This window comes from Rana temporaria, chromosome 1 (assembly GCF_905171775.1).
Source record: "Rana temporaria chromosome 1, aRanTem1.1, whole genome shotgun sequence".
Classification (NCBI taxonomy): Eukaryota; Metazoa; Chordata; class Amphibia; order Anura; family Ranidae; genus Rana; species Rana temporaria.
This window is the reverse complement of record NC_053489.1, coordinates 62443018-62470523: the sequence shown is the minus strand read 5'-3', so window position 1 is coordinate 62470523 and position 27506 is coordinate 62443018. Positions and strand designations below refer to the sequence as shown.

At 43.7% G+C, this 27506-nt stretch overlaps 1 protein-coding gene across 2 annotated transcripts in view; it reads left to right on the top strand.

The window, feature by feature from the left end:
- Nucleotides 1–27506, top strand: part of FYB1 (FYN binding protein 1) — a 164611-nt gene that overhangs the window by 66494 nt on the left and 70611 nt on the right. For both annotated transcript variants that reach the window (XM_040338638.1, XM_040338646.1), the window contains exons 3-4: nucleotides 19262–19400; nucleotides 25615–25649. In XM_040338638.1, coding sequence (XP_040194572.1) covers nucleotides 19262–19400; nucleotides 25615–25649 — 174 coding nt within the window. The remainder of the gene's footprint in view (nucleotides 1–19261; nucleotides 19401–25614; nucleotides 25650–27506) is intronic.

Genomic DNA, 27506 nt, shown 5'->3' with positions numbered 1-27506 from the left:
AATTTGCATATTCCTTGCGTAAATCGACAGAAGCGCCACCTAGCGGCCAGCGTAAATATGCAACTAAGATACGACGGCGTAAGAGACTTACGCCAGTCGAATCTTAGCAAAATTCCGGCGTATCTTGTTTTCTGAATACAGAAAAAAGATACACCGGAGCATCCTAGAAGTTACGCGGCGTATCAATAGCCAGCGTAGCTTCTTTCTGAATCCGGGCCATTGTATGCTGACACTACAGGGTCCAAGAAACAGAGAGAGATTGTTCCTTCTGTACAGAGCCAATACAGGGTACTGGGCTGTGATTGGACACAGCTGATCAGCAGGTACTGGCCATGAATCATTGGCCGGGATCTGCTAACAGACTCCCGCTGTGTACAATCACACCCTAAACCCAGAAGCAGGCAGCGACATTCCCATTAGTCGCTTTGCCTGCACGGGCCACACATCCATAGTACATTGCGGGTGGGTGGTCCTTAAGAGGTTAAATATACCAATAAAACTGTTTTATATACCTGTTCAACAAATGTAATAAATTACCTGTGGATCCTGTCAGAAATCTTGTCAGCTGATAACAGTCAGTAGAGGCAAAGCGTACTGTAAGTAATCAGTTAGTATTGCTTCCAGCTAGCTTTGGAGGAAAAAAAATAATCGCCCATCTACAGTTGCAATAAAAAGTATGTGAACCCTTTTGGAATGATATGGATTTCTGCACAAATTGTTCATAAAATGGTCATAAAATGTGATCTGATCTTCATCTAAGTCACAACTATAGACAATCACAGTCTGCTTAAACTAATAACACACAAAGAATTAAATGTTACCATGTTTTTATTGAACACACCATGTAAACATTCACAGTGCAGGTGGAAAAAGTATGTGAAAGTATGTGAACCCCTAAACTAATGACATCTCCAAGAGCTAATTGGAGTGAGGTGTCAGCCAACTGGAGTCCAATCAATGAGATGAGATTGGAGGTGTTGGTTACAGCTGCCCTGCCCTATAAAAAACACACACCAGTTCTGGGTTTGCTTTTCACAAGAAGCATTGCCTGATGTGAATGATGCCTCGCACAAAAGAGCTCTCAGAAGACCTACGATTAAGAATTGTTGACTTGCATAAAGCTGGAAAGGGTTATAAAAGTATCTCCAAAAGCCTTGCTGTTCATCAGTCCATGGTAAGACAAATTGCTCCAAATCAGGGACTGTCCCTCGAATTTAGAGACAGTTGGGAGCTATGCATCACTTCCAGGTTTGGTGACAATGTTCACCAGGACAACCAGACTGAGTGAGTCTTTACAGTGGGGACACAAATGAAACAACATTTTTTGCCTTTACACACACTTTATGTGAATGTGTCAGGTGTTTCATGCTGGTGAAGGGGGTGTTTGTCTGACTCTCTACGCTGAACTGAGTTAGTTTAGCTAAAGGAAATTAAAAGGTGTTTTTTTTTAGTAGCATCCCCAGACCTTGTTTCTCTGTACAATGAGCTCATGTGTGATGTCCTTTTGTGGTATTAGTGCTTGGCATCCGGAGACAGGACAGGGAAGACCTGCCTGAAGTATTCAAACTGTATATTCAACATCCCACTAAATTAACATGACGCCATATCCCTTAACCATAGGGCTGTCACCTGTCCGGGATTCACCCGGACAGCTTGGGTTTTGAATCACGTGTCCGGGTTTCAGTCCGCCTGAAGTCGGAACACAATATTCAGACAGGAATGTGGCTCGGAACAGGGCCTGAGAGGAGGGTAAAGGGGCACTATGCATGCTGCATTATTAATCTCTTTGGAGCGCCCAGTTCTGTTACAATCCTAGAGTGTATGCTGAAAAAATAAAAATAAATTAGCTGTGTACTGTCAAAGTGTTTGGGTTTGGCTGGATGAAAAAGTGGCAACCCTACTTAACCACTTGACCTCCGGAAGATTTACCCCCCTTCATGACCAGGCCATTTTTTACGATACGGCACTGTGTTACTGTAACTGACAATTGCACGGTCATGCAACACGGTACCCAAATAAAATTGATGTCCTTTTTTTCCCACAAATAGAGCTTTCTTTTGGGGGTATTTCATCACCTCTGCTTTTTTCAATTTTTTCACTATAACCAAAAAAAGACTGGCAATTAAAAAATATATATAATATATACATATATATACAGTGGGTACGGAAAGTATTCAGACCCCCTTACATTTTTCACTCTTTGTTATATTTCAGCCATTTGCAAAAATCATTTAAAGGGGAGTTCCAGAAATTTGTAATGTTTACTAAAAGTCAGCAGCTACAAAAAGTGTAGCTGCTGGCTTTTAATAAACATGCACTCACCTGCTCCACGTTCCAGCGACGCAACGGCCTCTCCCCCCCTCTCCGGCCGGCGTCTTCATTGTTACTGTGGGCACCCGGCTGTGACAGCTTTCGGCTTCACGGCCGGGCACTCACTGCGCATGCGAAAGCGCATGATTGGACAGGCGATCGCCTGGGACCTGTCACGTGTCCCAGGCGATCGCCTTACAGGGAGGGGCCGCCAAAAGGCGATATAACGTATCGCCTTAGCGGCCCCTGGGCGGAAGGAGGAAGTGGGACAGGATGTCCCACTCCTCCTGAAGGCCCCACTCCCCACCCCCCCCCAAAAAAAAATTACATACCAAATGTGGCATGTAAGGGGGCGAGGAGTGGATTAAGCTGAAGTTCCACTTTTGGGTGGAACTCTGCTTTAAGTTCATTTTTTCCTCATTAATGTACACACAGCACCCCATATTGACAGAAAAACACAGAATTGTTGACATTTTTGCAGACTTATTAACCACCTGGGACCCGCGCTGTAGACGAAAGATGTCCACAGCGCGGCTCTCAAGTGCCGGGTGGACGTCCCTGGACTTCCTGTTGTTTACATTCCCCGTGCGCGCCGCTGGGGGCGCGCAGCGGGGAAACACTGTGCCCGGCGCATCGTTGGGAAGCTGTTGCAAATGCCTGGCGGCCGCAATGTCCGCCAGGTACCCGCGATTGGCGGTGACAGCAGGGACGTGGAGCTCTGTGTGTAAACACAGAGCTCCACGTCCTGTCAGGGAGAGAAGAGACCGATGCTGTGTCCCTTGTACATAGGGACACAGATCGGTCACCTCCCCCAGTCAGTCCCCCTCCCACACACAGAACACACCCAGGATACACATTTAACCCCTTCCCCACCCCCTAGTGTTAACCCCTTCCCTGCCAGTCACATTTATACAGTAATTAGTGCATTTTTATAGCACTGATCGCTGTGTAAATGTGAATCGTCCCAAAATTGTGTCAAAAGTGTCCGCTATGTCCGCCGCAATATCGCAGGCCTGACAAAAAAAAAATCGCAGATCGCCGCCATTACTAGTAAAAAATAATAAATAAAAAATCATAAATCTATTCCCTATTTTGTAGATGCTATAACTTTTGCGCAAACCAATCAATATACGCTTATTGCGATTTTTTTTTTAAACAAAAATATGTAGAAGAATACGTTTTGGCCTAAACCGAGGAAAAAAATTTAAAAAAAATAAATAAATTGGGATATTATTATAACAAAAAGTAAAAAATTGAGTTTTTTTTCAACATTTTCTGTCTTTTTTTGTATATAGCGCAAAAAATAAAAAACACAGATGTGATCAAATACCACCAAAAGAAAGCTCTATTTGTGGGAAAAAAACGATAAAAATATAATTTGCGTACAGTGTTGTATGACCGCGCAATTGTCATTCAAAATGCGTCAGCGCTGAAAGCTGAAAATTGGTCTGGGCACGAAGGGGGTTTAAGTGCCCAGTAATGAAGTGGTTAAAAAAGAAAAACTGAAATATCACATGGTCCTAAGTATTCAGACCCTTTGCTGCGACGCTCATATATTTAACTCAGGTGCTGTCCATTTCTTCCGATCATCCTTGAGATGGTTCTATGCCTTCATTTGAGTCCAGCTGTGTTTGATTCTACTGATTGGACTTGATTAGGAAAGCCACACACCTGTCTATATAAGACTTTACAGTTCACAGTGCATGTCAGAGCAAATGAGAATCCTGAGGTCAAAGGAACTGCCTGAAGAGCTCTGAGACAGAATTGTGGCAAGGCACAGATCTGGCCAAGGTTACAAAAAATCCTGCTGCACTTAAGGCTCCTAAGAGCACAGTGGCCTCCATAATCCTCAAATGCAAGATCTGAATAAAGAATGATGAGCGCAAACTGAAAATCTAAAAGTGAATATAAAGACAGTCCATAGGGGACTGATAACAATCAATAAAGATATGCAGTGAATTCAAAATTAGTGAAATAACCCAAAACTGATAATAAATCCAAAAATAAAAGTCCAAATATATAAATCAAAGTTTGGATAAATCAATCTAGTGTGCCAGTGATAAACAAAACTTCTGCACTTCGGGCATCAATGTGGACAATCTTGATAACTCTTTGCTTAGCCTGGGCTCGCAGTGCGCTTACCTCCAGACACTAGGTCATGCGTGTCAACGAAATCCTCCCAAAACTGGAACAGAATCCAAACAGTGGGTAACACGTGTTGCACGGAATCTTCCCAGTGCTGAGATAGAATCGAGGGGCGTTCTCTGTATCCAATACCAGTATAGGTCCAGGCGCAGCGAAGTCGACTCCACAGGATAGCCACAAGGTGTATCAGGAGCAAATGTAGAAATAAAAAGCTATCCTGTGGAGTCGACTTCGCTGCGCCTGGACCTATACTGGTATTGGATACAGAGAACGCCCCTCGATTCTATCTCAGCACTGGGAAGATTCCGTGCAACACGTGTTACCCACTGTTTGGATTCTGTTCCAGTTTTGGGAGGATTTCGTTGACACGCATGACCTAGTGTCTGGAGGTAAGCGCACTGCGAGCCCAGGCTAAGCAAAGAGTTATCAAGATTGTCCACATTGATGCCCGAAGTGCAGAAGTTTTGTTTATCACTGGCACACTAGATTGATTTATCCAAACTTTGATTTATATATTTGGACTTTTATTTTTGGATTTATTATCAGTTTTGGGTCATTTCACTAATTTTGAATTCACTGCATATCTTTATTGATTGTTATCAGTCCCCTATGGACTGTCTTTATATTCACTTTTAGATTTTCAGTTTGCGCTCATCATTCTTTATTCAGACCTTTATTTGTTGTTAGCACATTTTAGATTTGAGCAGCATTTTGTTTTTCACTGGTCACTTTTAATTTTCACTGTTGGCTAGCGCTTTAGTCACCCACTTGTCTACTCAAATGCAAGATGTTTGGGACGACCAGAACCCTTCCTAGAGCTGGTCGGCTGGCCAAACTGAGCTTTCGGGGGAGAAGAGCCTTGGTGAGAGAGGTAAAGAAGAACCCAAAGATCACTGTGGCTGAGCTCCAGAGATGCAGTCGGGAGATGGGAGAAAGTTGTAGAAAGTCAACCATCACTGCAGCCCTCCACCAGTCGGGGCTTTGTGGCAGAGTGGCCTGATGGAAGCCTCTCCTCAGTGCAAGACACATGAAAGCCTGCATGAAGTTTGCTAAAAAAAAAACACCTAAAGGATTCCTAAGATGGTGAGAAATAAGATTCTCTGGTCTGATGAGACCAAGATAGATCTTTTTGGCCTTAATTCTAAGCAGTATTTGTCAGGGCTCAAGTCATGCGGGAACGCGTGGGAACGGAGTTCCTGCACTTTTTTCACAGCAGGAACTCAGTTCCCTTTGCAGGACTAGAGCAGCCGAGCCGCCCGAGCCAATCCTTCACTAATCGGCGATGCCCAGCTCGAGTCACTGTCAGGGGCAGGCGTACCTTAGTAATCCTTTATGTTACTGGCCGCTTCCCGTATATGGATTCATCGGGTAGTGTGCGGGTATTCCGTCACTTCCTCAATGCTGCAATGTGTCCTGGGAGCCTTTGTCATTGTTCCCAGGAGACATTGCGGAGGTCTGCCGCGAGTTATCGCGGGATTTATAAAGAACTTCTTTCTAAAGTGGCCATTAACATAAAGGATTACTAAGGTACAGAGCGCATAATTTTTTTTTTTTGGTGGGGGAGTGGATCTTGGGTGGGAGTTCCCACGCTTTTTTTTTCCCACACTTTTTTCCCCAGGACTTCACCCCTGGTATTTGTGGAGAAAACCAGGCACTGCTCATCGCCTGTCCAATACAGTCCCAACAGTGAAGCATGGTGGTGGCAGCATCATGCTGTGGGGGCTTTTTCAGCTGCAGGGACAGGATGACTGCAATCGAGGGAAAGATGAATGTGGCCAAGTACAGGGACTTCCTGGACGAAAACCTTCTCCAGAGTGCTTAGGACCTCAGACTGGGCCGAAGGTTTACCTTCCAACAAGACAAGCACACAGCTAAAATAACAAAGGAGTGGCTTCACAACAACTCCGTGACTGTTCTTGAATGGCCCAGCCAGAGCCCTGACTTAAACCCAATTGAGCATCTCTGGAGAGACCTAAAAATGTCTGTCCACCAACATTTACCATCCAACCTGACAGAACTGGAGAGGATCTGCGAGGAAGAATGACAGAGGATCCCAAAAATTCCAGGTGTGAAAAACTTGTTGCATCTTTCCCAAAAAGACTCATGGCTGTATTAGAAGGAGCTTCTACTAAATACTGAGCAAAGGGTCTGAATACTTAGGACCATGTGATATTTCAGTTTTTCTTTTTGTAAGTTGAGTTAAGTGGTATCTTAATATAGCGCGGTCTTCCCCCGAAGGGTCCCGAGGCGAATAGCAGAGTTCCTGGGAAAAGAGGACCTAGGACCCAGGAACCAGAAGCAGCACAGAGCGGCAGAAAGGGTGCAAGAGAGAGGATGGGGGTCTGAATACTTTCCATACCCACTGTATATATATGTTCCGCTATAGAACACATCCAATTAAAAAAAAATCAAGTTTCTTCATAAATCTAGGCAAAAATGTGTTCTGCTACATACTTTTGATAAAAAATATCCCAATAAGCAGATGTTGATTGGTTTGCGCAACAGTTGTAGTGTCTACAAACTATGGAATATTTATATTTATTTTTATTTTTACTAGTAATGGCAGCAATTAGTGACTACGATATTGCAGCGGACATTCTGACACTGACACTTTTGACACTTTTTGGGGACCAGTGACACTATTACAGCGATCAGTGCTAAAAATATGCACTGTCACTGTACTAATCACACTGGCTGGGAAGGGGTTCACATCAGGGGTGATCAGAGGGTTAACCGTGTGCATAGCCTGTGTTTTACTACACTGTGTGGGCTGCTTTTACTAGGAGGGAATTTATTTCCTGCTTTGCAGGGACACAAACTCCATCCCTTCCCTCCTGTCAGAACAGTGGTTAACCGATGAAGCTGACTGATGGTCTGATGTGCCTACACACCATCAGTTAAAAAAACGATCGAGTCCAACGCAGTGATGTAAAACACAACGACGTGCAGAGAAAAATGAAGTTCAATGCTTCCAAGCATGCGTCGACTTGATTCTGAGCATGCGCAGGTTTTTAACTGATGCTTTTGCATACTAACCATCGGTTTTGACCTATCGGTTAGGCGTCCATCGGTTGAATTTTAAAGCAAGTTCTAAATTTTTGGACCGAAGGATAACTGACCCATGGGGCCCACACACGGTCGGTTTGGACCGATGAAACGGTCCTTCAGTCCGTTTTAATTGGTTTAGACTGATCGTGTGTACGCGGCCTTAGACATGCAGAGATGATTTATCCATCTTCTAATGTCTACAGGGCCATTTTCCCACCTAAACAGGAGTACTCTGTTTACATTAGTGTCTCAGATTGGGCTAAAGATAGGAGAGGAACCATTAGGTAGATTCAGAAAGAGTTAGGCCGGCTTATCAGTAGATAAGCCGACCTAACTCCGAATCTACGCCGCCGTATGTTTAAGCGTATGCTCAAACAGAGATACGCTTAAACATATCTAAGATAGGCCGGCTTGCACCGTCCTATCTTAGATTGTAATTTTTCGGATGGCCGCTAGGTGGCGCTTCCATTGTGGCCGGCGTAGATTATGGAAATGAGCTTGTACGCCGATTCACGAACGTACGCCCGGCCGCCGCAGTCGAATTACGTTGTTTCCGTAAGGCCTTAGGCGGCCTAAAGTTATTCCACCTATGAAGTGGAATAACAATGTTAAAGTATGGCCGCCGTTCCCGCCGCGAGGTTCGAATTTTTTACGTCGTTTGCGTAAGTCGTATCGGGAGTTACCTCGTTTACGTCCACGTCTAAATCAATAGGCCCGTACGGCGTACTTAGCCGCAATGTGCACTGGGAAATGTAGGTGCCCGGCGCATGCGCAGTAGCAAAAACGTCAAAAGACGTGAGGTCAAGCCTCATTACCATACAACACGCCCCCCTCCAACCAATTTGAATTTGGCGCCCTTACGCCCGCCGCGATTACACTACGCCGCCCTAAGTAAGGAGGTAAGTGCTTTGAGAATCATGTACTTGCCTCTCTTACTTAAGGCGGCGTAGTGTAAACACGCTAGGCTACGCCGTCTTAAAGCGGATGTGCCACGGGAAAAATATATTAAAAGCCAGCAGCTACAAATACTGCAGCTGCTGACTTTTAATATTAGGACACTTACCTGTCCTGGAGTCCAGCGCCGATCGCAGCAGATGACGAGCGATCGCTCGTCACTCTGCTGCTCCCCCCTCCATCCACGCTGAGGGAACCAGGAAGTGAAGCGCTGCGGCTTCACTGCCCGGTTCCCTACGGCGCATGCGCGAGTCGCGCCCGCCGATTGGCTCCCGCTGTGTGCTGGGAGCCGAGTGTTCCCAGCACACAACAGGGGGGGGGAGACGGGATGTGACGGAATGCCCGTCTTTTGCCCGTGAATGCCGGGCCGGAAGTGGGTGCAAATACCTGTCTTTAGACAGGTATCTGCACCCCCCTCCCCCCTGAAAGGTGTCAAATGTGACACCGGAGGGGGGGAGGGTTCCGATCAGCGGGACTCCACTTTAGGGTGGAGAACCGCTTTAAGATTGCACGGCCGTACCTGAATCTACCTAAAAGTGTAGACAGTTCCAGCACTGGGGTACATCGATGATCATTCAAGGTTTCCTAACATGTTTGACCACTTTGTTATAGGACTTTCGTACACTAACCTATAAAAATTGCATTGTTGTCTGATTTGGTCAAAAAGGAGCAGATTCAGTGATTGTTATCTAGTATCTATGGGAACCTTTATTGCAGCCTTATCTACTTCCTCTGAAAACCGTGACATTTTTATCTATTTATTTTCTATACACACCAATATCCTCTTTTTGCATGTAAGACCTGCTGGGTTTGTATTTTAGAAGTTGGCTTCCCTTCCTACCCATTCCTCCATTTCCTCTCCAGGGATATTACAAGTGCCCCCCTGTCCCGTTGCAGAGCACATGGTACCTTTCACCAATTGTAGGTACTCTTCCCTTTAGATGTGTGACAGGAAATGATAAAGCACATTTCAGCACCAATATCTCAGTACAAGGTCGGATTGTCGCAGTTGGCCCCTAATCTGATTTGGATATTTGTTTAATAACCCACTTGGTTTTATAGTGATTGTATAGTCAGTTTTTTTACTTTTACCTACATGTAAGCCTATAATATGGCTTTTTTTCTCAGACAATAGGTGCAGGAACTCCCTCTTTCTGAGTCACCCCTCTTCCTTGTCCCTACCCACCTCCAAGCACCGTCCCTTGTTTCCATTCCATACCTACCAGTACCACGCCTTTTAGACAATACAAAACCGAGTATCATTTTGTGGTGCTAAGAAATTTGTATGAAATTTGGTAATGATATCAAGAAAATCAGTAAAATCGATCTCCTGCAGCCAGAAACAATAGATCCCCCTAACAACAATGGACCACTCACAAAAAAATCCACCCCCCAGCAACAATAGTACAACCAGCCTTAATAGACTCTCCTGGAGCTATCAACAATAGACACCTCCCCCAACAGTAGATCTCTTTTAGCAACAACTGATCCCCCAGCAACTGATCCCCCAGCAACAATAGACCCCCCCTGCAAAAATAGATCCCTTCCAGCTTGAATAGATCCCCCATCAATACCCTGCATCACACCACAGCACCCCTTGCCATTACATACAGTCAGTCCAGGAGGTGCCGGAACTGCGTTCCCCCGCGTTCCCGCTGAAAAAAAGCCCTGCCTGTAGGTAAAAAAAATATCTCCTAAACGCACAGGAGATTCTCGGCTGAAAGCCCGGCAGACGCTGGACCTTGCCGGAAAGAAGTCTCCCGCGCGCATGTGCGGGAGTGACATCGCGGCTACAGCCACTCAGAGGCCCCGATACCCGGAAGACACTTCGAGGCAACATGTCAGCTACCTCGGCGTGGACCAGGTGAGTTACTGACGCCTCGTTCTAAGGTAAGTATTTCATAATGAGCTAGTATGCGGTGCATACTAGCTCATTATGCCTTTTGCCTTTCAGGGGTAAAAAAAAATAAAAAATCAGAGGGTATACAACCACTTTAACAGATTCATCTGTCAACACTTGAGCAAACAAGCATGCATATATTTAGTGTGGTAACTAAACAATCCTGTTGATATTCTTTTTTTTTTTTTATTAAATCCCAGACATTTTCAAAAATGTATAGGAAACTGTAACGGTTTGGAATCCATCTTGTTTTAGTAGGTTTAACAACACTGCTACATTTCTAAAATGGCATTTAACATTTAAAGAGGTTGTAAACCTCAGAAAAAAACAAAAACAAAAAAAACAAAGCGAAAAAACTGCAAGACAAAATGCATAATGAGCTAGTATGCATTGGTTGGAATGGCCACTGGTAGTTTTCATTGGGAGAAAATTATCCAGGGTGACAACACAGCAGCACCATTGGGAGAGAATGATATAGCATTGTCATCCTATCCTTGAAAATACCTATCAAGGACCTTCATGGAGGCATCATCCTGTATCATGTTGTATAACAGCTGTAGATTTAAATATACAAAAAAAATAACCTTTGAAATTATATTACCATGTTTACCACTTGCCTACTGGGCACATGCACCCCCTTCCTGCCCAGACGAGATTTTAGCTTCCGGCACTGCGTCGCTTTAACTGACAATTGCGCGGTCGTGCGACGTGGCTCCCAAACAAAATTGACGTCCTTTTTTCCCCACAAATAGAGCTTTCTTTTGGTGGTATTTGATCGCCTGTGCAATTTTTTTTTTTTGGGGTATAAACAAAAAAAGAGCGTAAATTTTGAAAAAAAAAACAATATTTTTAACTTTTTGCTATAATAAATATTCAATAAAAAAAAAATTCTCAGTTTAGGCCGATACGTATTCTTCTACATATTTTTGGTAAAAAAAAAAAAAAATCGCAATAACCTGGTTTGCGCAAAAGTTATATTGCCTACAAAATAGGGGAAACCTTGTTTAGTATCACTTTAACTGCTTGCCGACCAGCCGACGCAGTTATACGGCGGCAGGTCGGCTCTGCTGGGCGAGAGCACGTAGCTATACGTAGCTCTCCCAGCAGCCAATAGGGGCGCGCACGCGTGCCCGGCGGTCGTGATCACCGGCGGGCACCCACGATTGCTCGTTACAGAGCGAGAACCGGGAGCTGTGTGTGTAAACACATATCTCCCGGTCCTGTCAGGGGAGGAATGCCTGACCGTCTGTTCATACAATGTATGAACAGCGATCAGTAATTTCCCCATGTCAGTCCACCCCCCCCCCTACAGTTAGAAAACACCCAGGGAACATACTTAAACCCTTCCCCGCCCCCTAGTGTTAACCCCTTCCCTGCCAGTGGCATTTTTATAAAAATGCCAATGGTCCCAAAAAAGTGTCCGAAGTGTCCGCCATAATGTCGCAGTACCGAAAAAAAATCGCTGATCGCCGCCATTACTAGTAAAAAAAAATATTTATAAAAATGCCATAAAACTATCCCCTATTTTGTAAATGCTAGAATTTTTGCGCAAACCAATCAATAAACGCTTATTGTGTTTTTTGTTTATGAAAAATATGTAGAAGAATACGTATCGGCCTAAACTGAGGGGAAAAAAAGTTTGTATATTTTTGGGGGATATTTATTATGGTAAAAAGTAAAAAATATTATTTTTTTTCAAAATTGTCGCTCTATTTTTGTTTATAGCGCAAAAACTAAAAACCGCAGAGGTGATCAAATACCACCAAAAGAAAGCTCTATTTGTGGGGAAAAAAGGACGCCAATTTTGTTTGGAAGCCACGTCGCACGACCGCGCAATTGTCAGTTAAAGCAACGCAGTGCCGAATCGCAAAAAAATGCTCTGGTCTTTGACCAGCAATATGGTCCGGGGCTTAAGTGGTTAAGTAACTGCGTTTGGAAATAGTTTATGAATTGAATACATAGATTAGCCATCATAGCTCTGCCATGCGCTAATTCATTTGTAAATTCACTTCTCCTTATGTCTGATTATGTGAAGCTTCCAATGACAATATAATATGAAGGATATATTTGTTTAGATGTGTTCGTTTACCGTTAAAAAAAAAAATCTTGCAGGCTGATATTGCAGTTTTCACTTCTTCCTTTCAGGTTAATATTTATGAGCAGTGAGATAATGGGCTTGAGAAAAGAATATGAGAAACAACTTAGAATCTACTAGAAAAGAGAAGTCATTTCAGTAACATCTAATGCAGAAGATTTCATTTATTGAAAATCCTTAGGGCAGTACAATCCACTTTATTCCTGAGCCACCTTCTGCCCTCTTCATTGTTTCAGTGCCCGCTTGCTAAGTGAAAGCTTATTCATAAGAGAATGGATTTCCTGCCTGTATGGACTCCTTCACACCATCAGTGCTGGATTGCCCAATAAAGTCCCAGCGCAAGGACAAAGCAAATAGTCTTATACCCTATGGGCCAGATCCACAAAGAAGTTACGCTGGCGTATCTATTGATACGCCGCGTAACTTCTACTTTGCTCCGGCGTATCTTTGTTTTGTATCCACAAAACAAGATACGCCTGAAGCTGTGCTAGATCCGACTGGCGTACGTCTTAGTACGGCGTCGGATCTAAGGTGCATATTTACGCTGGCCGCTAGGTGGCGTTTCCGTCGAATTCCGCGTCGAGTATGCAAATTAGGTAGATACGCAAATCCACAAACGTACGTCCGCCCGGCGCTTTTTTTTACGTAGTTTACGTAAGGCTTTTTTCGGCGTAACGTTACCCCTGCTCTATGAGTCGTACGCAATGTTAAGTATGGCTGTCGTTCCCGCGTTGAATTTTGACATTTTTACGTCGTTTGCGTAAGTCGTTCGCGAATAGGGCTTTGCGTAGAATGACGTTCACGTCGTAAGCATTGGCTTGTTGCGAGTTAATTTCGAGCATGCGCTCTGGGATACCCCCACGGACGGCGCATGCGCCGTTCAAAAAAAATGTCATTTACGTTGGGTCAAGACGTATTAACATAAAACACGCCCCCATCACATACATTTGAATTGCGCGCCCTTACGCCGGGAGATTTACGCTACGCCGCCGTAACTTTAGAGGCAAGTGCTTTGTGAATACAGCACTTGCCTCTCAAAGTTGCGACGGCGTAGCGTTACTAAGATACGCTACGCCTGCATAAAAATACGATCCGCTACGTGGATCTGGGCCTATGGCTTTCGTTCATACATAGCATAGCATGGATTTTTGCAGAGCAGTGTAAAAGAATAAAGTAACAAAAAAAAAGTTAAAAAAGGATTAATAAAAATGTATTTCAGCTCTTCTTAAAAAATATTTTACGTTGTAAAATACACTTTCCTGTTCTATTGGCCACGATATGGTATGAACAAGCTCTTAACAAGTATGAACAAGTATTTTGAAAACAAAAAGGAAGGAAAAGAGAGCTTACTCTGTTTTAAAGCACTTTTAAAGTGTAATGCCCGTTTTTCGGGTTGCAAAAAATGACATTTTTAATGGTCTAGAAAAAAACGACGTTTTTTTCAACCCGATCGTTAAACCGGCCTTGCCTACACATGATCGTGAAAAAAAATGCTCTAACAAAGCGCGGTGACGTACAACAAGTACGACGGCACTATAAAGGGGAAGTTCCATTCGGATGGCGCCACCCTCTGGGCTGCTTTAGCTAAATCCGTGTTAGTAAAAGACGATCTGCGCTTTTCAGTCTGTTACAGCGTGATGAATGTGCTTACTTCATTACGAACGCTAGTTTTACTAGAACGAGCGCTCCCGTCTCATAACTTGCTTCTGAGAATGCGCGTTTTTTTCACGTCGTTGAAGCCCACACATGACCATTTTTTTACAACATTAAAAACGACGTGAAAAATTAGAGCATGTTCTAAATTTTTAATGGCCATTATTTACATCGTGAAAAATGCTCTGGAGCATCACGATCGTTTTAAATGACATAAAAAAAACGTAATTTTTTAACCGGAAAAACGGTTGTGTGTACGTGGCAATAGTGTACTTACAATGTACTTACCCTTAGTGACCCCCACACCCAGGGCCGTAGGGGGCACAGGCACACAGGGGGGTCCAGACAGCAGGGGGATCGGTGTGGTGGGATGGGAGAACAATTACAGAAAGATGCACTGTGTCTCTCCCTCTAGCAGCTGAAAGTTGGTTTCTCCCCCTCACCTTCCCACCTGCTTTCAGCTGCTGAAGGGAGAGACAGACATGCATCGTTCTGTAATTTTCCCTTAATCCCACTGCACCGATCCCCTTCCTTGGTCTGCCCACATCTGATTCCCCCCCCCCTGTGTGCCTGTGCACCACCCCCCACCGCAGTACTGCTGACTTTCCTCTTCCGCTGGCTGTTGCAGGTACACAGGCAGATGGGGAGTGGGGAAGGGGGCAGGTAAATGTGTCATTTACCTCACTTTTCTGAATTGGACACAGTGAGCGATCGATACGGATCGCTCCTGTGTCCTATTGATACGCCGCGTAAGTTCTAAGATGCCCCGTTGTATCTTTGTTTTGTATCCACAAAACAAGATTCGACTGAATGTGGGCTCGATCCGACTGACGTACGTCTTAGTACGCTGTCTGATCTAAGGTGCATATTTACGCTGGCCGCTAGGTGGCGCTTCCGTTGATTTCCGCGTAGAGTATGCAAATTAGCTAGATACGCCAATCCTCAATTTTTTTACGTCGTTTCCGTAAGGCTTTTTTTGGCGTAACATTACCCCTGGGTCTATAAGGCTTACGCAATGTCGTTTACGTTGTTTGCGTAAAACGTTCGCGAATAGGGCTTTGGGTAAATTACGTTCACGTCGAAAGCATTGACTATTTGCGACATGATTTCGAGCATGCGCACTGGGATGCCCCCACGGACGGCGCATGCGCTGTTCAAAAAAAACGTCATTTACGTGGGGTCAAGTACAATTAACATAAAACACGCCCACATCTTATCCATTTGAATTGCGCGCTCTTACGCCGACACATTTACGCTACCCCACCGTAACTTTAGACGCAAGTGCTTTGAGAATACAGCACTTGCCTCTCAAAGTAGCGGCGGCGTAGCATAACTACGATACGCTACGCCTGCTTAAAATTACGCCGATCTGCGTGGATCTGGCCCAAAATTGTTACAATTGGGAGCAGATGGAGGTGTGTACACTGTCTGCTGCGTTAGCGTTGCTTTGTGGCCAGGCAGAAATATTGCTGTCTGCTGAGTTAAGCAAGCGTTGACATTTTGCAACTGCCTTTATTCAGTTCTATTGAAACCCACCACAACCGCACCGTAATCGCACAGTAAACATGCCTTTGGCGTTTACAGTGCATTTACAGTGTTTATGCAAAGCGTCAGTTATTATTTCCCATTTTCGTTTAAAAAAAAAAAAAAAAAAACACGGGGTGTTTGAGAAGTGTTGCCTGACGCCCTGGACAATGCATCCTAAATGCTCATTAACGCTATAGGAGCATCAATGTGCTTTTAGGCTGCTTTATAATTTAATACAAGTGTGAAAGAGCTCTTAGATTTCTCAAAGCTGACTTCTAAAAAGCTAAAATGTTGACCAATGTGAAACAAGGGCAAGTTATTTGTAAAGACATTTCTCATAAATGACTTCACACTCTAACTACGGAAAGTGGTATTGCGAAACTGTGAAAGTTCTGCCATGTGACCTGCCAATTGGTGCTACAACTGCTCCATGAGTGTAGTGCAGGCTTTGATTGTCACCCAGGACTATGAAGGGAGATGTGGGGTACAGTGACCCAACCAAGGGAACCAGACAGACTTACAAAGCTGTCCAGCACTGCTTATTTGTATGAGATTTTGACAGTACTTAACCACTTCAATACTGGGCATTTTCACCCCCTTCCTGCCCAGACCAATTTTTAGTTTTCGGCGCTGTCGCACTTTGAATGACAATTGCGCAGTCGTGCGACGTGGCTCCCAAACAAAATTGGCATCCATTTTTTTCCCCACAAATAGAGCTTTCTTTTGGTGGTATTTGATCACCTCTGCGGTTTTTATTTTTTGTGCTATAAACAAAAGAGCGATAATTTTGAAAAAAAAAACACAATATCTTTAACTTTTTTATTTAATAAATATCATAATTTTTTTAAAAAAAAAACATTTTTTTTGCTCAGTTTAGACCGATACGAATTCTGCTACATATTTTTGGTAAAAAAAATCGAAATAAGCGTATTTGATCAGTTTGCGCAAAAGTTCTAGCATCTACAAAATAGGGAATAGAATTATGGCTTTTTTTTTTTTACTATTAATGGCAGCGATCTGCGATTTTTATTGTGACCGTGACATTGCGGCGGACATATCGGACAATTTTGACACATTTTTGGGACTATTCACACTTACACAGCGATTAGTGCTATAAAACTGTAAAGTGGAGATGTGACTGGCAGGGAAGGGGTTAACACTAGGGGGCGAGTAAGGGGTTAATATGTTCCCTAAAGTGTGTTCTAACTGTAGGGGGAGGGAGACTCACAAGGGGAGGAGACCGATGTGTGTTCCTCTTTACTGGGAACACACATCTGTCTCCTCACTGCTGACAGGACATGGATATGTGTGTTTACACACACAGATCCATGGTCCTGCCGTGATTGCGGGCAATCGTGGGTGCCCGGCGGACATCGCGGCCGCTGGGCACACGCACCAGGTCCCGAGCAATGCGCCCCCTAGCCGCCTGGGAATGCAAGGACATCATATGACGTGGGGGATAAAATTAGCTTGTCACGCTGTATTCTGTGTGGCTGCAATTGCTGTGTTAGTTCAATTGAATTGCTCACTGTGTTCAGTAAAGCTGCATTTGACTAGTTAGGTCTGCTCACTGTACTCAGCAGTTGCTAGTCTGTTTACTCCCTCTGATTTCCAGAGAACCTTCTGTATCATAGGTGTGGAGCTATGCAGATTGTAGCATTGATATTTATACAGCCCTGACCAATCCCAGGGAGCAGAGCAATTAAGGCATACTGGGAGACTGTATATATTCTCTGAGCGCACTGGGCTCGGGGTCATTTCCTGGAGATGATAAGTCCAGCCTGGAGGACTTAATGCCCTCCAGGGCAGTGTTGCCATGCGCTTGTTGTTTGTGAGGCCTCTGGTGGGTGACCTGAGGGCCTGGATGCTGAGGCTAAGGAGAGCTAATTGAGGGACTGTCTGCTGAAGATCTAGTCTGGTATCACTGGGGAAAGGTCTTGGAAGGAGGCAACCAACTGCCCCTGTCCTTTGTAAATACAGACTGCTGAACGAGATCTTAGAGACTTTTGGGCTGCTGCCACCCCTCTGTTATTTCATTTTGAATAGAGTAAGGGAGGGTTATAACTTCTGTCATTTTATTTTTGCCATCTTTGTCCCTTTGGGAGATTTACATTCACTTCCTGTCCCATAGCCAAAACAGGAAGTGAAAGGAACTCCCTGCTAATTAGGGAATCTCGTCAGAACCCCCAGGTCACCAGAACTAGTACCCCCATTGGAAAATGTGGGATTTTCTTTTACTGTCATTTTCAATGATAATGATAAAGAGGATAAATAGTGAGGGTGAATCTCCCTAACAGGGGCAGAGACAGCAAATCCTATCCTCGACCCAGCAGGTCAGAACCATCCATGGCTCATTTAACTTCACCCCCTTCAGAACACAGAGAGTTAAGGATGTGTGATTCACACAGAGCCAGTCTATCTAACAGGTAAATTGTGGACGTTCTGACATGCTCCTATCACAGGGTAAACCATGGCCTGTTTTTATCCCTATTATTTTTATTTCTTTTTTTTTTATTATTCCTTTCCTTTGTATATATTTTATGCACTGCCTAATTTTTGGATATTAAGTTATAAAATTAAGTGTTTTTTGTGCACTAAGCTAGGACTCATATCCCTAGAGAGTTGCTGCATTTTAGTGTCTACGTGCTTGATCTAAGTTTGTTGCCAATCTGTATGCAATTGTATGTGTGCTGGCAGATTGCATGCAGATTGTAAACTAGCAAATCTGCCAGATAAAGATGTGTGTGTGTGTGTGTGTGTGTGTGTGTGTTTGTGTGGTTGCCTAGCAGGCCAATCAGTGAACAAACTGCTAGGTGGTGGCAAGCTACCCCTTGTTGTGTGTCTGGTGTGTGGACAGTGGGAAGAGTGATGAACACAGGGTTTTAACTTGTAGGATAGCTGGAGGAATCCTAGTAGTGTGTGCTATAGGCTGGACTGCTCCCCAACCCTTCGAGTAGAGAGAAGGGATCTGATAGAGAAAACTAATGCAGGTGTGCCACATCCCAATGGATATAGAATAAAGAAATGGGGGAACCCCTGGGGGCGGGACTTTAAAAGCACTACCAAAAGAATGGAGAGGATGTATTAAAGTATAACAAAGTTAGTTTTATTAACAAGTAATAAATAGAACACATACAAAATAGGATACAATAAAAATGTTCTGAACCAAAACCAACCCTTCGAGTGCACCAGATTTTATGTACGCTTCATATCTGCCTGTATGTGGTCAGCCAGTTGGATTGTAGTGGAGTCTCCCTCTAGTGATGGCCAGAGGCTGTGAAAAGTGTATTACAGTAAGTCTTATACGCTCAAAATAAGCTCCCCTCCCCCTCATTCCCTTCTACCCCAGTCAAGGTCCACACCCCAGTTAGCTAGCTGCCATGGGCATGCGTTCCTGACAACCCCAACCAGGATTTTTTTTATGGTTTGTGTCCTTACTGGGAGGAGTTTCCTTCACTTCCTGTTTGAAAGGTGTCGGACAGAAAAGGAAATGAGGGAAAATTTCCCCAAAGGCAACATCTACAGAAATTATAACCTGCACCCTAAAATAGAAAAAAAATGTTTTGTTATGCTCAATTTCTATATGCACTGTATTGTTAACAGATCTATATCTTTTTATACATCAATAGGTGGAAAAGTACTCGTCAGTGAACAGAAGTCATCTGCCTTATCATCCGCATTGCCTCCACCGCCCCCCATCAAATCACCACTAGGCCCAGCGTCAGTCCCAAATTTACCACCCAGGAACATGAAACTTCCAGAGCCCATGTAAGTAATGCTTCTAATATCTTCAGACACTATTGTCCTGTATGTGTACGATTCAGAGACTGTCCTCATATATAGCTGGAGGTCAGACAGGGGGGGTTTAAAGGCAGCATTTTTTATAATTAAAAATGTCCTTGTGGTTTGTCCATCAATATGAAAGCGAATGATCTAAAGAAGCACTATTGTGAAAAATGTGATAACCTACGTTCTGAACTTGTAATGCTGAGATTCATATAGTAAATTTTTTTTTTTTTTTCCATCTTTAATATGTGCCAGCTGAGCTGCCCAGCAAAAATGACAGTGACAGAGATTGAAAAAAACTACCGGGTCTTGTACACACAGAAGCTTGCTCCCAACTTATAAAGCTTTCATAACACTTTTCAAAGCCAATACCTGCCCTTTACCTCAATAGGGAATGGTCTGGTAAACATCAAAGTTGAGCTACAGGGAAAGTAAAAATACCCCCCCCCCCCCGCTTGTTTAGGCCTAGGGGGCTGTCAGAAGCAGTTTTTACTTACCGAATCCTCCGCTCCTGAAGGCTTTCTCCATGGTTTAAGACCATTCCCCATAGCCCAGTGGGGGGGCAAACAATACACCCGCCGCCACAGCCTCCCCTGTTGTGTCACAGATGGCATAGAAGCCCAACTTCACCCCCCCCCCCCGGTCCGCCGGCTGGGATGCGGTCGCCCCTCTCCAGTCAGTCAGGGCCCCGCACTTACCCCATCTCATGGGCAGCGTGGCTTCTTTCCGGTCTGCGGGTGGCGGCTGTCTCGGTCCCCCAGCATCTCTGCCCCTCCTCCTCGCCAGCCAATCGGATGGGATCTCCTTTTGGCCAATCTGGTGACAGGTCTCATGATCCGCTTCCTGATTGGCATCAGTGTTAGAATAGTGAATATTAATTTGCTATTGTCACAGAACTGGGGGGGGGGGGGGGCATGGAGTGCAGTGCTCTGCTCACAGAGCCCACCCTTTTTTAAAACTGTGTATAATATTGAGAGTGGCGCTAATCCGCACAATTAATTTGTGAACCCCCTAGGTAATAATTGTTAATAATATTATAAAACTTTGTGTATATATATATATATATATATATATATATATATATATATAGTTCCCCATACATAATAAACAAATTCTGTGAATAAAAGTATGTATAAAGTACTAGTGCACATCAAATTGCAAGAAGAAAAACTTATAAACAAAGGGCCTAATCCTCAAAAACCCGGCGCAACGTAACTTTTTCCATTTAAGTTACACCGCCGCAAAATCTCTAACTAAGTGCCCGATCCACAAAGCACTTACCTAGAAATTTTGAGCGGTGTAACTTAAATCCGTCTGGTGCAAGGCGTTCCTCTTCAACAGGGGGCGATTCCCATTTAAATTAGGCGCGCTCCTGCGCCAGCCGTACTGCGCATGCTCGTGACGTCATTTTCCCGACGTGCATAGCGCGAAATTACGTTACGCCAAGCTTTGTGGATCGCGACAGGTCAATAAAGTTGCGTCGGGAAAAAAAAAATTCAAAACAAAAAAAATATCGCGTCGCTGGACAGAAGGGTCTGCTTTTACATGGTGTAAACAGTTTACACTTTGTAAAAGCAGCCCTAATTTTGCGTTTGTAAACTAAAACTTGCGGAGAAAAAACGAAGCTGAAAAGCTTTGTGGATCTCCGTAAGTGCTAATTTGCATACCCGAGGCGGCATTTCGACACAAAATGCCCCCAGCGGCGGATGCGGTACTGCATCCTAAGATCCGGCAGTGTTAGTCCCTTACACATGCCGGATCTTCTGCCTAACTATGGAAAACTGATTCTGTGGATCAGTTCCATAGTTAGGAACAGGGATACGACGGCGTAACAGCAGTTACGCCGGCGTATCCCTTTTGAGGATCTGGCCCAATACTCTTAAGTTGCTGAAAAAAATTGTCCAGAAAATCAATCTGCAATATCATAATGAAAAAAGCAATATGATCAAAATAGTGAAAACTGTGAAAATAAAACATTTAAAATTTGTAAAAAATTTCAAGTGCTCCACCACTGTGTGAATCCTTCACCGTTCTCAATAAATTGGATTTTCCAGATCAATATATTGATAAAATATAAACTAGCTGGAGGACCACACTCTCCCCAAACGATCGTCAGTCGCAGTTCTATGGTCAGGTTTCCCTCTCACAGATCACTAGAAGGTACCACAGACTCTAAAAGTTGAAGATGGGGTCGTCAAGGGACGACAACCAAGTATTTGGTTTGAACTGGAATATTTAAATATTTTAATAATGGTTATAGTTTATTTGGCTTTGTTAATAATAGGCCGAACAGGCCATTTAAATGCAGAAGGTGTCAGTGGTATTATTCAATAATGATGGTAAGGGTATTTGCATGTGTGGTTGGGGGTAGTATGTTATCTGACTGGCTGCCCTAGTCAAGCCCCTCATTCCCCCTTCTAACCCTGTCAGATATATTATTGTATATAAATTAATTAAGTCCTTTAGACTTATCGGTGTTGATTATTTTTCGGAGAATGTTTGCCTTACTCCTCTCGCCTCACTTAGGCTTCATTAAAGTGTAGGATAACTGACAGAGAGGCCCAAAGCAAAAAATAAATAATACATAATAAGCGAAAGGGCTGGCATGACTAGGGAAACAGGCAGATAAAGGGTAAACAGCTCAGTCAGGAGATAGGAGGCTACATACCAGGAATGGTATGGGGTCCTCTGTAAAATTCCAGTTAATGGTGGGTTAACTTGGCATTTGGGACATGGCGGTATCTGCGGAGAATGTGGAGTGCTGATATCATCCCGAGTCGGTGTGTTGCAGCTGGGGACCTGTAAGTGGTTACGCAGATACAAAAACTAATTTTGCTTCTTCAGTGCCTTCAAAGATCAGAAACCTTGGTTGTTTGTTTATCATCGATATTATTATGTTTCTGTTCAAAGCAATGTTTTATATTGTTCTTTAGTAAAAAATCAGACACACCAGGCTTATCTCTAAATTGAATTGCATTTAGATGGTGCACCTAAGATCCAGAAGTATTTTTCTCTTCATAAAAAAAGGCTTATGCCGCATACACACCATCACTTTATGTGATGAAAAAAAACGACATTTTCTGTGAAGTAAAAAACGACGTTTTTGAAACTTCAATTTTCAAAGACGAAGTTGCCTACACACCATCGTTTTTCTCACAATGTTCTAGCAAAGCGAGGTTACGCTCCACCACGTTTTTCCATTGAAGCTTGCTTCATAACTAGCTTCTGGGCATGCGCGGATGAAAAAACATAGTTTTAAACGACGTTTTTGCTACACACGGTCAATTTCTGTGAAGTAAAAGTTGACGTTTTGAAAAACGACACATAAAATTGAAGCATGCTTCAATTTTTTTTGGTCGTTTTTTAGAAGACATAAAACGACGTTTTCCCCCACACACGGTCAATTAAAGTGACGTTTTTAAAAACTTCATTTTTTTTCATCACATAAAACGACCGTGTGTACGCGGCATTACATTTTCCTAAAGATAAGAAACTCTAAACAATTTGTAAAGAATGCTCAAAAGAAGAAATAGAAATATAGTTTTAAAAAACCTAACCCTGTTCTAATTATAAAGCAGAATATTGCTTTTAAAATGAGGAACTGCTCCAGTCATTAAATACAGTGCCTTGAAAAAGTATTCATACCCCTTAAAATTGTCAACATTTTGTCATGTTACAAAACTCAAATGTATTTTATTTGGATTTTATGTGATAGACCAACACAAAGTGGCAAATAATTGTGAAGTGGATCTTTTTTTACAAATAAATATCTGAAAAGTGTGGCGTGCATTTGTATTCCGCCCCCTTTACTCTGATACCAATAACTAAAATCTAGTGCAAGCAATTGCCTTCAGAAGTCACCTAACTAATAAATAGTGTCCATGTGTGTGTAATTTAATCTCAGTATAAATACAACTATTCTGTGAAGCCCTCAGAGGCCTGTTAGAGAACCTTAATGAACAAAGAGCATCATAAAGGCCAATGAACACACTGGACAGGTCAGTGATAAAGCTGTAACAAAGTTTAAAGCAGGGTTAGGCCCCGTACACACGACCGGATCTGTCCGCTGATATTTGTCCGACGGACCAGTTTCAGCGGACAGATCCGGTCGTGTGTAGGCCCGACCGGACAATTGTCTGGCGGATCGGACAGTTTCCAGCGGACAAAAATTTCTAAAATTTCAAAATTTCTAAGCATGCTAAGAAATCTGTCCGCTGGAAACTTGTCCGTTGGACGTGTTCGGTCGTCTGTACAGACTCACCAGACACGTCCGACCGCCCGCCATCCCTCGCATGCGTCGTACTGATTCGACGCATGCGTGGAAGCTTTGAACTTTCAGGGCCGCCCACGTCGCCGCGTCATCGTCGCGGCGGCGACGCGGCCACGTCCCCGCGTATTGTTTACTTGCGGATTTCTGTCTGATGGTGTGTACAACCATCAGACAGAAATCTCCGGGCGGACATGTCCGCTGAAAACGGTCCGGCGGACCGTTTTCAGCGGACTGTCCGTCCGTGTGTACGAGGCCTTAAAGGGTCACTAAAGGAATTTTTTTTTTTTTTGCTAAATAGCTTCCTTTAACTTACTGCAGTCCTGGTTTCATGTCCTCATTGCTCGTTTTTGCTCTGATGTTGCTGTAATACTACTCTGTTCTGGACACTTCCTGGTTGTCTGGCTCCTTATGAAAAAAGTCATGGGAGAGTTTAGGTTCGTTTTCCTAGCCATGACTCTCTATGGCACTGTCCAGCACAGAGGCATAACATGCAAAGACTAAATTAGTTTCAGTTTAGTTTTTGCATCTAAGAGGCACATTATATGATTGTTTTTTATCTATTTTTAATCATTTTTAAAAGGAATCAGTTAACTATTATGTCTCTATACCCTGTAAACAGTCATTTCAGCAAAACAAATAAAAAATTCCTTTAGTGATCCTTTAAGTTATGAAAAAATATCCCAAGCTTTGAACATCTCACAGAGCTCTGTTCAATTCATCATCTGAAAATGGAAAGAGTATGGCACAACTGCAAACCTACCAAGACATGGCCGTCCACCTAAACCGACATGCCGGGCAAGGAGATCATTAATCAGAGAAGCAGTCAAGAGGCCCATGGTAACTCTGGAGGAGCTGCAGAGATCCACAGCTCAGGTGGGAGAATCTGCCCACAGGACAACTAATAGTCGTGCTCTCCACAAATCTGGCCTTTATGGAAGAGTGGCAAGAAGAAAGCCATTGTTGAAAGAAAGTCATAAAAAGTCTATTAGCCGTTTGCGAGAAGACATGTGGGGGGACACAGCAAAGTGGAAGAAGGTGCTCTGGTTAGATGAGACCAAAATTTAACTTTTTGGCCTAAAACCAAAACGCTATGTGTGGTGGGAAACTGACACTGCACATCACCCTGAACACACCATCCCCACTGTGAAACATGGTGATGGCAGCATCATGTTGTGGGGATGTTTTTCTTCAGCAGAGAAAGGGAAGCTGGTCAGAGCTTGAGCTATTTTGTAAAGAAGACTGGTCACTCTCTACAACACGGCCTGTGTTCCATCAGCTGCAGTGAATTTGGGAGAAAACATCCAGGGTCTAATAGACCCTGGGTGTCTCCATAAAGAGAACCTGTCACCTATATGCTATCAAATAGGGGGCTATTGGTGCCCTATGTGATAGAAATAAAAGTTATGTAAAAATAAACATTAAACCAAAAATGTTTTAAGCATATAACATTTTTAGAGCCCCCTACACACGCTTTGGGGCACCTACGTATAAAAACGGCGATTGTCTAAGTAGACAAAAATCCTTGCACTGACCCTGTACAATCTCCATTTCACTGTCTAGAAGAGCTATGATAGCTAACCAATCTTCAGCCTTTGGAACACTACTGAGTGTGATGGCTGCCTGATCCTCCACTGCACATTGTGGTTCCATCCAGCTAAAACGGTATAAACAAAGAATAAGTGGGATTCAGATTTGGGATTCATACTGAACAAAGTGCTTTAAAATCCTGCCTGTCCACCCATTTTAAATTGCAAAGGGCTGTTTTTGCCCACACAAGATACACAGGTGTTCTATGCGTCCGCGTGCAGGCAGTTCCATTTATGTTTATTGGGATGCAGCAGCTGCTTGGACACAGCCACTGCTCCCACTTTGACATCCGTGTTGTTGCAGTGCTAATAAACTAAAATGTTCCTTTTTATTCCACAGTATGCCTGATGATGATAATTATGATGACGTTGAGGGTATGTATGCTACACAGCATTTTTTTGATTTTTTGTTTAAATCATCGTGATTGTCATGATTCATTTCATGAATGGAGAATTGAACCCGTTTAAATGTTACCTATAAATGCTTGTCATGATATGCTAAGGCCACATAACAGAGCAAGGATACAAAGGCCTATGGTAGAATAAGACGATAATGCCTTGTACAGACGACCGGTTTTCACAACGAGAAAACTGCCATTTTTTTATATTGGTCGTGAAAACCGGTCGTATGTAGGCTCCCTAGTAGTTTTCTCAACGAAAAAATTGCCTGCAAATAAATTTAAACCAGCTCTCTTTTTTCTCGTCGTTTTTCCCGTCAGTCTTTTTCTCGTTGCGAAAAACGGTCGTGTGTATGCTTTTCCGAGGGGAAAAAAAATGTGCATGCTCAGAATCAAGTATGCAGCCCAAAAGCAGCCCAAAGGGTGGCGCCATTTGAAAGGAGCTTCCCCTTTATAGTCCCGTCGTATGTGTTGTGCGTCACCGCGCTTTGGTCGGACGTTCTTTTGCATTAACATGTGTATGCAAGTCAGGCTGGAGAGGAATCACGTCGGGAAAAACTTAGTTTTCTTTCCTGCCGAGAAAAATGGTCGCGTGTACGAGGCATCAGAATAGTTACCATTCCAAGTCTTAGTCACATTATAAAGCAGTGGTCTCCAAACTGTGGCCCTTAGACTGTTGTGGTCCTTTCCTTGCATTTATATTGCCCTTGGGGCACTATTCCTACCACAGATACAAGGTAATATTCCTCCTACTGACACCAACGATGAGACCCGTTCCTTCTACTGAAATCCAACAGTGTGGCATAATTCCTTCCACTGACACCAACAATGGGGCACTATTCCTTCCACTGACACCAACAACGGGCACTATTGCTCTTCCTACTGACCAAAGGTGCTATGTAATTTTTTTGCTCCCACTTACTCTGGGAATTTTTCTTCTCCCACTAGGCCTTCTGAAGTCTGAAGGACAGTAAACTCGCCTGGGTTAGAAAGACCCCTATTATAGCTGATTGGTCCCAGGTTCCATTCCCTGATAGGCGCAAAGCAGCCAGATACACAGTAGTTGACAATCACTTGAGTCAAAGAACAGGGATTGCATGTCTTCTTGCAGTGTATTTGCTTAAAATGACTTGGATAAGGTGAGGGTGAGCCTTGGCATACTCCAAGAAAACTTCTAGCAATACTGTGGATGAGGACTCTATAGCTGATCTGTGTCTTCAGGTTGATGGCCTCCTCTTTAGCTCTCATACACACCAGTGTGACTTGTCATACACTCCTGCACTACTTTTTACCGATTTCAATGCGACTTGCATAGACTTCTGCAATGAAATCTGCAGTGCAAATTGCACTGATGTGCAGCTTTGAAATCGTGCTGAAGTAGCGTGATTTCAAAGCTGGACCAATGTGTACCAGGGCTTACAGTGAAGGATAAACTGATTCCAAACAGGGATCCCTCAACAGGACAATAGTCCTAGCAAAAAGCTAGTACGCACTGTGCACTGAATGCTGTTTTGCCTCCTGCACTATTAGTCAGCTTCTGTACTTAATTGCCTGTGTCCTGGATCCTCAGATGAACTTTTTGTATGTGTTCAGGAGGCTAGGCTAGAGGTTCCAGAGCCAAAGCAGGGGATGGGACCCCAAAAAGGATTCTTGCATGATGCAGCTGATCTCCCAGGGATGTCTCAGTCCTTGGGCTGGGTCTTACTCCCCAAGGAACAAGACGAAGCTGATCTAAGCCCCAGCCTATTTATACCCCTCTCAGCCCCCTGCTGGTCACGTACTTGATTGACTGAAGAGGCATGAATATGCAAACCAAGGCCTAAGCTCTCCTGCC